At 51.7% G+C, this 10043-nt stretch overlaps 1 protein-coding gene across 5 annotated transcripts; it reads left to right on the top strand.

Annotated features, from left to right (window-relative positions):
- Nucleotides 1-999: 999 nt before the first annotated feature.
- Nucleotides 1000-8034, top strand: FAM110C (family with sequence similarity 110 member C). 5 transcript variants are annotated; one of them, XR_014307846.1, is made up of 3 exons: nt 1000-2211; nt 3539-3653; nt 6167-8034. XR_014307846.1 is itself a non-coding variant. In XM_082750414.1 (2 exons), the coding sequence occupies exon 1, from the start codon at nt 1214-1216 to the stop codon at nt 2177-2179; it is 966 nt and encodes a 321-aa protein (XP_082606540.1). In that variant the 5' UTR covers nt 1000-1213; the 3' UTR covers nt 2180-2211; nt 6167-8034. The 5 variants fall into 5 exon arrangements, 3 of the variants coding, with proteins under 3 accessions (XP_082606540.1, XP_082606541.1, XP_082606542.1); XR_014307847.1 differs by lacking the exon at nt 6167-8034 and adding an exon at nt 4532-4834; XM_082750414.1 differs by lacking the exon at nt 3539-3653.
- Nucleotides 8035-10043: the final 2009 nt, after the last annotated feature.

Here is a 10043-nt window from a genome sequence, read left to right as displayed (position 1 = left end):
AAGCGGTGAAATGAGACCTGCCCCCAGACCGCAAGAACCCTCCTGTCCGCCATCCACAGGCTGCTGTGTGGCACTCAACCAGAACTCGGAAAGGTCCATATATACCTTGGAGCTGGCTTTAACATAAGAGATAAAATGGACCTCTCACTTCTCCAGCAAATACTTTGTCTTTTGCCCAACTTTTGGAAATAGTGAAATTTTGGAAATATTTTCTCTTACACTTCTAGCATTCCTAACCTGACCCACTGCCCTGGTGAACGGGTCCCCGTTGCCTTGGTTACAGTAAAATTAGCAGACATTCCGGATTTTGGGTCGGGTTTTTTCCCAACTCCCTGGGGCCTCGCCTCTGCCACCAGCCTGCTCTTCCCATGAGTCTCTGCCCCTGGTGGTCTGGGCTGGGCTGACCCATGGCTGGTCCCTGCTGTGTTCCCAGATTCTTTTTTACCCGACGCATAGCCAAGCCCTGTGGTGCGATGCGTCTCCGTTCCTTTCCTAACCGTTTCCTTTCTGGTAAGGGTGCGTGCTCTGAGCAGACCTTAGAAAGTGAAGCAAAGTGGAAAGTTTCGAAACACGCCGAGGTCCCTTTAAGAATTCAAAGGACGTAGGACACCTGCTCCGGGGGTGGGGACCGCCGGTCCCGCTGCCCTACCCCACTCCGGAAGTGCCAGCGTCCAGCGGTGACCCAGGGCAGCCCTGGCGGGGAGGAGGCGGCTGATACCTGGGGCTGAACCAGCTCGGGAGTTCCCGGCTCCTCCGCCCTGGGGCACAGCCCGGGCATTCCCGCGCCGCAGAGCCCATCCGGGTTGCGCGGCGCCCTAGCGCGGTCCGCCCCCCGGTCCCCCCGGAGCCTGGCTGCTCCGCCGCGAGCGGGGGGGCGGGGGCGGGAACCGGGCGCCCGGACCCGGCGGGAGGTGAGAGGTGGGGCCGGGCGGGAGGTAGGGGTGGAGCCCGGCGAGGGGGCGGTGCCGAACCCGGAGCTGTGCGGGGAAGGAGGTGAGGGCGCGCGGGGAGGAGCCGGGGGCGCGGTGGGTGGGGGGTGCTGGGGCGGGTCGCCGATAGGTGCGGACTCGAGCTAACCAGACTCTGGACCTGGGCCGGCTGGCGCGAGCGCCCTTCCCCACCCCGTGCGGACTTCGGAACTGGCTCAAGACGCGCAGGAGCCGCCGGCGGAGCGCGTTTCCACGGGACGCGGAGCACCGGCGGAGCCCCGAGAATGCGAGCCCTGCCAGCCCTGGACGCGCCCCAGAACGAGCGACTGCTGACCCGGGACCCCGCGGCCGTCAGGGTCCGGGACGCGGCGGGGCCAGCACGCAGGAGCGCCGTGGAGAGGCTGGCGGCCGACCGCGCCAAGTACGTGCGGGGCCCTCCGAGAGCCGGCGCGGGGACCGCGGCCGCGGGCAGCAACCCCGGGGCGAGCGAAGGGACCGCGGGCGATCCTCGGCCTCCGCCTCGTGTCGCCGGTGCCGTGGCGCGCAGGGCCATAGCTCGGAAGCCGCTGAGGCCCGACTCGCTGATCATCTACCGGCAGAAATGCGACTTCGTCCGAGGCCAGGGCGCCGACAGCTCCAGGGCGGGCCTGGTGAAGAAGCTCTTCCAAGGCCCGGGCAAGGACAAGACGTCGCTGTCCCCGGAGACGCCCCAGGTGCGAGAGGAGATCGGGGCCAGGCGCGAGGAGCCTGCCCCGTCCAAGCCCGGCTCTGCGGCGGCCTCCGCGGCCCCCGACGTTCCCGCGCCCCCGGCGCGCCCAGCACCTTGTGGGACGCCCACCCCAGTGCCGGCTGCGCCCCGGGAACCGGAGCTGCGAGGGTCGAGGCGCGGGGGGCTGCAGCGGTCGCAGTCAGACCTCAGCTCCCGCTACTCTGCGTCCTTGGCCGAGTGGGACACCTTCTTCCAGTTCTGCGGCCTGGAACCGGAGGTCGTGGAAGCTCTCGGGAGGGAGAACTTCTCCGCGGGATCGGACCGCGTCACACTCAAGGTCCGCAGCGTGAGCGTCGCCACCTCCGACAGCGGCTTCTCCCGGCAGAGCGGCAGCGACGCGGGGCTGCAGGAGGAAGGGCTGGCGGAGCAGGTGCCCAGCACCACCTCGGTGGTCGAGAGGAACGCCCGCATCATCAAGTGGCTGTACACCTGCAGGAAAGCCAGGGAGAAGCCGGGCCAGGCGCTGCAGGGCCCGGTGTGATCGCTGGCGCTCTGCGGAGACCTGGACCCCAGGTGTGCATCCGGAAAGCCTGGGGGGGGGGGCGTCTGTGTGTGCGTGTCTGTGAGGGCTTGGTGAGTATGGCCGAGCTGGATGGATCCAGCCCTCTGACGTTGCAAGGGACCCTAGATATGAAGACCCAGAGGCTCATGCGCCCAAGGGACCGCTCCTGAAAGAGCAGAAGGGCCATTAGTCCAGGTCCCCTGCAGGGACAGAACCCTTTCTTTTGAGTGTTTTGCTTCTAACTGCCTGGAAATGTAGTCTGAGAAGAGGAGAAGTTAGAGTTACAAAATGTTCAGAGAGCAGCTGGTACCCCTGCTGTGATTTCTGGCCTTGAAAATAGCCTGAGCGCCCTAGGGGCTGTGTGGATTGACCTGGGGGCATCCTGAGGTTGGATCAGAGCGTCCTGGCCCACCTGTAGCCCTAGAGTGGGAGGGACAACCCTGGTCCTGCAGGACAGAGGCTCTGAGCTCCTTGCTGGAGGCCCTCATCAAACCTGGCCGAGGGAGAACTTCTTTACAGCATTTGCCAGCTTGGCACACACAGCGGCACAGGTTTCCGCGTGGCTGTGTTCTGTTTGAGTCGTCTTGAGAGCTTTCTACGGAGTCTTAGTTCACAAGAAGGAGTGTCCGTTTGTTGAGCTGGGGCCTGACTCGGTGGTTGGTGGTGTTTTAGAACTCTGCAGGGCTATGATTCAGTGGTTTATGTACCTCATATGATCGTAGGGGATAAATCTCTTCCCCCGGACACCAGTAGCACAGGGTTGATCTCGAGTTCTTTTTCACTGAGGAACTGAGGAATGCTTATCCTTAGTGACCGCTGCTCTTACTTCCAAGAACATGTGGAGAGGACAATTTGGGGGTAGAGAAGGGAGAAGAGAAGGTACCTTTTTGGGGTTCTCCTTTGGAAACAAGAATTTAAACATTGCCCCATATTTTTCTCTTTCCCTTCAATGACAACTTGCTATAGATTAAAACAAAATTCACGAGATGGAAGTATTTTGTCTGCCTCTGATAGAAACTCATCAGGGACCTGGGGTCTTCACAGTGGGGAGGATGCTGCAGGGGTGATTGCTCACAGCCCCCCGGCTGGAAGACTGAGTGGACAAAGGCCTAACTTCCTTTATCCATGGCCTAAGTACAGACTTGAACATTAACAAGGAGAAGTAGAGTGGATTCAGAAGAATCATGACTTTTTTCCGTATAGTTTATTGAATATTGTATTTTTCACCAGCCTTAGAATCTATATAGGCAGTCAACATTTAAATTAAGAATAACAACACATTAGCTTGTGCTTTTCACAAACTGTTTTTTGAAACTGAGGTGAATACACTCCCCCAAGCCACCATGATCGCCTCGGTGTCAAGGAGGAAAGTTGTGGGAATGGCATCGTTCCGGAGACTCGTGGTCCGGTAGACAGAGCACTAAAGTGGACGGACTGGGAGCGTCTTCCTTTGGTAATCCCTCCTCTACCTTAGCCTCCCATGGTCCGTCAAATGAAGGCAGAGAGGCAGATAGTTTCCAACCTTTATTCTTTTCGATTCTGTATAGTTAATAATCTGTGTATCTGTGTTTTATGATTGGAGCCTGGAAAAGGAAAACAGAAGACCATTTTCTTTATTTTAAAGATTTTATTTATATATTTGAGAGACAGAGATCACAAGTAGGCAGAGAGGCAGGCAGAGAGAGGGGGAAGCAGGCTCCCTGCCGAGCAGAGAGCCTGATGTAGGGATCGATCCCAGGACCCTGGGATCATGACCTGAGGTGAAGGCAGAGGCTTTAACCCACTGAACCACCCAGGCGCCCCAGAAGACCATTTTCTATTGGATATGTAAACAGCGAACTTAAACTAAGTTCCCTTCAGGTTCCCAGCTTTGTGCTGTACTTTTCTCACAAAGGGGAGGTAGAATTGGTGGGTATAAATAGTACCAAGGTAATGAGATGATGCACAAAGAAAACAAATTAAATCCTGACAGCGTGAAAACCAGCACTCTCCCTTCTGACCCCTCCAGACCCAGACACACCACTGTCTTCTCCAGGCTCCAGTGGCAAGGCGGGGTCCTGCCAGAGAATTTAAGGTTCCCTCTAGGAATTAGGCCTCCGAAGCCCCTTTTAGGTTTGAGCCCAAGAAGAATCAAGAAGTTGGGTTAGGTTATGAGAACGTACACTTTTATGACGAAGGTAAGTAGTTGAGGCCAGAGGAACAGTGACAGAAGGGTCAGGAAACCACCGGCATGAATCTTTGCGGGAGAGTAGAGGTTTCCTCTCCCGTATTCCCGCTGGTTCCAGTGGAAGACAGTGTCCTCTGCCTTCTGAGCGGTTTGTTTTTGCTCAGAGAAGGGAGAAGATGTGACCCGGAGCCCGCTGCTGCGTGTGTGTCTTCGCCTGTCACCAGCACCGTTAACATCTGTGTCACAGATTTGCTCCATTAAATCCCTTGTCCGCCTTCTTTGAAATTCATTACAAGAGGCCCAAAGGCTGGCTCCTTCCGTGGTCCTGGAGGAAGTGAGCGCCCCTGGGCTTCGTGCAGCTCAGTGGGACTGTGCGATGTTGGCAGGACCACAGACACTCAACTCAGCACACCCGGCGGCGGGCCATCGCTTCAGGGGAAAAGCCGGCAGGGAGAGCAGCACCCGAAGCACAGAGTGCGGCAGCTGCCACCTCCCCTGGCGAGGGTCAGCTCGAACAGAAAGGCAGCTGACCTGTCCTCACAGGGGGTTTCGTAACTTCTGGAAGCTGTGGAAGCAAGAATTCAAGAGAGTAGTTTTCCTTTAGTGTATCACAATATTTGTGCCAGAATCCATATATATTCATTTTAGGATTCCATGAAAATTTCAGAAAATCTGACATGAACAAATGTGTACTTTCTAAGTGGAAAGGAAAACAAATATATTTTATATAGAGGCCTTTGTTCCTTGGGTGAATAGAGATAAATTAACATAAAAATAGCCCATTCAAAATTAAATACGTTCAAACTCATGTAAAGTAAAAATGCATGCTTTTCAAAACTGATGCTCTCCAGGCTAGAGAATAGCTCAGAGTCTGTGTGCAAGCCTGTCGGGGGTCCGTGAGTGGTAGTTCCTGGGGGATTGTGGCGTTCTGCACCCCCGTGCGTGATGCCTGAAGACTTACCTCTACTGCGGGGCCAGTCATCTCTGTCCTTTGGTTCATTTCAACAGTGGGGCTGCCCGGACTTAGTCTCTCTGGTGCCCTGTCTTTGCCGTAGAATATAGAAGTTACTGATGTTAGTATGATTGCAAAAGAATAGTAACATGTTCTTTGGGCTAATTAGGGATGAATGTTGTTCAATATCACGGCAAAAAGCTCGGATATTCTCACATTTCTCATTTCTCTTAGATACAAGACGGAGCACCCATAGACACGCCCTATTAGCTGGTGGGGTAGAGCGTGTCTCACTGTTTGCAAAGAGGCCGTGGGGGATAGGACAAGCTGTGATGCTCCTGACTTTCTGCTCCTTTCACTGGGACTAGCTGAGAAGCTCTCCAGTCGCCGTGTGAGCGCGCTTTAGGGGAACCAGTGGCTGAAGCCGCTAGAAGGCCGCTCTGCTCTGTCTTCAGGCGGGCCCGAGCCTTTCAGAGAGATTCCTGTGTGGAAAGGGTGGAACCCGTTTGCCTTCTCATATGTATTTGGACTGTCTGCCTCGTTTTCCGTGTTGTCCTGCTCTGCTCTCGTGAGCCGTGGCCTGGCCTACGAGAAAGATCACTTTTCTCACGGTCCCGTGAGTCGGAGGCAATCGGAAACTTCAAAAGTCCAGAAAAAGGCCTCGGGGAGATGGATGTTTCTTTGGCCGCAGAAACCAGAGAGCTGTCTTTGCTAAGGCTACTGACTTCTTTTCAGAATTTAAAATGCAGTAGGTACCACAGAAGCAAAGACTGTGGGGACCAGACTTTGTGGTACAACCTTGGCCTAGACTGACGTGTTGGTTCACTGCTTTTTCCTTACTCCGCAGGAAGCGAGGCTTCCAGACTGTGGGGGCTCCTTGAAGTATGTCCTGGATGACTGGGGACCCGGGGCCATCCTCAGTGCCACAGGACTTGTCCCGTGCAACCAGGGGACCACACGATTGCTGCTTTCCTGGGAATGAAGCACCCACTGAAGAGACGTGCAGAGTTCAGAAGGTTTGAGATGCGGTGGAGAAAGAGGACCTTGGAACTTGGAAATCAGCTGACTTGTAGCTGTTAAGACAGCTGGAGCTTGGGGAGGTAGTTTCTTGTTTGAGGCGGATCTGGTCTTGCTCCCAGAGGGCAGCAGAGGAGGGAAGCCTTCTTGGAAATGTTTTCAGGGCTCTCTGTTTGACTGGCTTGGTGACAAAGAGGTACCATGATGCATTGTAATGATATTTAAATTGACTCTAAAAAGAAAAAGAAGTCCAAGAGTAGGAAAGCCAAGCATGGATACCATAGCATTTACTGCTTTTCATCAGTCTGGGCTATTGGGCTCCAATTAAACCAAAGTTCTGTAGCCGTGAGAAGGTGTATTATACTTCAGCAGTGTGGGTAGCGGAGAGTAAACACAGTCACATGCTCTCATGGACACCTCCGTTCTGAGCATCACTGCCACCGAAACTGCAGAATGTACTCTTAAAGTAATTTTAGTACTGCCACTCCCCTTGGGTTGCGGACGTGTGGACGTGCCGTTGGAAGGGAAGTTGGAGTTGATATTGCTAAAAATGCCTTTTTGGGAGCTGGCAGGAGACCTAGGAGCTCCCTTCCCTGGCAGCATGACCTCCACAGGGCTCTGGTTCCCCAATTGCCCAAAGCAGGGAGAGCCCAGGGTCCACACAGCACACCCTGCCCATCTGTCTAACCCCCACCTGCGGATCACACAGTCATCTCCGGTTTGGCACTGGCTCACCCTTTTCTGCCCAGGATGTGTCTGAGATGAGGGGCAGCCTCAGGGCACCTGGCTTCTCCAGGATCAGAATCCTATGGGCAGGGAGTTACTGACCCTCGCCTACCCCTCACACCCAGACCACCTAGATTTCCGATTTGGAGCTTGTGGAGAGAAACTTTGTATCCATGATGACAACCCGGAAGACTCTGTAACCCAGCTGACTCTTCGAAGCCTGCTGGGTTTTAATGAAGTACATGTCTTCAGGAGCAACATTATTACGGAGAAGAGTATGGAGGAGAGAAAGATTGCTTCTCAGTGGTAGAACATTTTATAAACCAATGCATTTCCATATGTTCATATACTTGTTTACTATTGTGTTCTATTTTTGTTACTTCTACTGTGAGGGGGTCTTTATTTTATTTTTTGCAGTTACTGGTCATTAGATAGTTTGCTTTAACATCATATGGTTTTAGTTTTTATCAGTTTTCCATCATTTTCTCCGCGCTTGTGTTTGTGCGTGTCGTTTCACTGGATGTCCCACTCCTGTCTGTAAGCATCGTGCTCCCTGCTCTCTGTACCACAGTGATTTGTTTTCAAATAAGTCACACGTAGGGATTTTTGGATCCTCTGTTGGCCCACGGATGTACCTTTCTCATCATAGACTATTTAAAGACAACAGATCCATGCTTTAAGAATTTCCTCCAGTTGTTCCTCTCAAAAGGCTGCTATTTTAGGGTTCAATCTATTGCAGTTAATTTAAAAACATAATGTCAAAGATGAGAGTTTTTTTTAAAGGGTCTCTACATACACCCATTCCCTTACTTAAGGTGTTGCATTAATTGTACATGTCAATGCGTCGGGCAAACCTGTTTTGTGCCTTTCTACTCTCAAAGTAGGGTGAACTAGAACTTCCATCATATTTGCCTTAGATCGGAATGGTGCAGACTCATAAATCATGTAACAAATAAACGTATATATAGACCAGCCTGTTGTGTTTAAAAACACCAAGAGCGTCCGGAAGCATCTTTGTGTCCGTGGAGGTCCGGGGAGGAATTCAGCCACAGGGAGTTCAGAAGCAGATCTCAGAGGTAGCTGTGGAGAGGAGGAACAGGGCGTCCCTGGGCTCCAACAGGACCAGTGATGCTCCCCTTCCTCCACTAAGACTCGTGCCTCAGGGTCAGGTCCTAGGTGTGTGGGTGCAGGTGAGAAGTCCCTTCTTAATCCTGAATGACCCCAGTTTACTGAGTGACTTTGAGAACATCCAACTTTGAAGCTTGGTCTGAAAACAAATCTTGTAATTGTTTTTCCCAAGAATAGCAATGGTTACTGCTATGAAGTAGTTTCATTCGTTCATGAAAGAATAGCATGTAAAGTACTATGATTAAACACAATGAAAAGAAAGAGTTATTGATAAAGCGAGAAAAATAGCTCGATAGTGTCTATTTCTCTAACATATGGCTACAGATAAGCCGTGCCTCTGAGAGGTATTTGTGTTACTGTAAAGTTTCCTCGTTGTGTGTATACCTATTAAACCACTGGTCACTGGCCCTGAAGGAAGAAGGCTTTATTAAACGTTGCAGTAGGTTCAGAGTTCAGTGCCACGGTCACAGTTGGTGGTGCCACAGAACATCGCACCCAGGCGATTGCTGCGGTTGTCTCGAAAGCACTACCTTGCCAGAGTGCAATGGTATGCGTTCTGTATTAAATAAGTGAAGTATTTTTCTCGTTTGTTCCTGGTTATGGACCCATGACAGAGACACTGAAGCTAGAGTGTGCGTATTGTAGCCGCTCACGTCTCCTGTGGTCTCCCTCTCTCCCCGAGGTCAGATAATCAGCGGAAATGCGGAAGCACCGTAGGCCGGTCGCGTGTAGGCAAGTCAGAGGGCGTGGAAGTCTCCGGCTCTCCCTGCAGAGCGCATGCAGTCAAAACAGTCTGGGATATTTAGCACACTGTCTTTCTTTGTTTCCTCAGTCTTTTGCTTCATAATACTTTTTACCCATCTTTATTAATATCATATTGGAAAGTGGGCACACAGATAAATAAGAAAGCACAGTTTATAAGCTTTCGTGTTAGCTAATTCATCGGAGTTCCAAGAGTTTGAAGGCAAACTCTGTGAACACCAAGTTTGCTCTCAGCATCTGCTCAGACTGGAGACGTAGGAGCGGGGCAGGAAGGGCGGCTGGATCCCTAAACCCAGCTGTGCTGAGGTCAACTGGCTTCCCTTTTCAGTCCTTCCGTGGCTTCTGCCCAAACCTAGGCCAGCCTCTAAAGACAGGCATTCTTTGGAGAAGAAATGAACCGCTCTGCATTTCCATGAAGACAATGGACCCCCCCACACCCCAGGCACCCTAGGAGTGGTCTTAGGTAGCTCTAGAAACTGTCCCATCACACAGCAGCTGCCAGGTCCTTCCTTCAGGTAAACCCGAGTTCTTACCTTTCAGTTACCTTTGTGAAAATTCAGCAAAACAGAGGCAACACTTAAAGTGAGGTGTTTAAACTTCGCTTGCATTTTGAGAAATGAGATAGATTTATGTTTTGAACGTTCCATGTCGGAAACACTGAACAAGAAGGAAATTGAGTTCTCAAGCAAGCTTATTCTTCTGGCCACAGAAGTACCAGGGAACAGTGCAGAGAGAAAATGCAGACACACCAAAATATGTGTTCCTACCCGGTGATACTTTCTTCATTATGTCTGCTACAATACCCAAATTCTTCCATTGTCGTCATCATGTTATCTCATCGAAAACTGACATAAAATTAGAATTCTATCTGAAACGGAGAATGTATTAAACCATTGATATCTATTCATCTTTAGGTCAAAATAGAATATTAATTTCCTTAGAAAAAGTAATTAGTAATCAATTAGTTAATTGCTAATTGGTTTCCTGAACCATAGGAACAGAAATGGAAAGACCTGGATTTTGGTCTCAGTGTAACCTGAGGTATGGTCAGTTTTTAGCTTAAGTAGGACTCTTAGGTACAAGTGCCAGAA

This window comes from Mustela nivalis (genome assembly GCF_964662115.1).
Source record: "Mustela nivalis genome assembly, contig: HAP1_SCAFFOLD_1057, whole genome shotgun sequence".
NCBI classification, from domain to species: domain Eukaryota; kingdom Metazoa; phylum Chordata; class Mammalia; order Carnivora; family Mustelidae; genus Mustela; species Mustela nivalis.
This window is presented reverse-complemented; position numbering and strand designations above follow the sequence as displayed.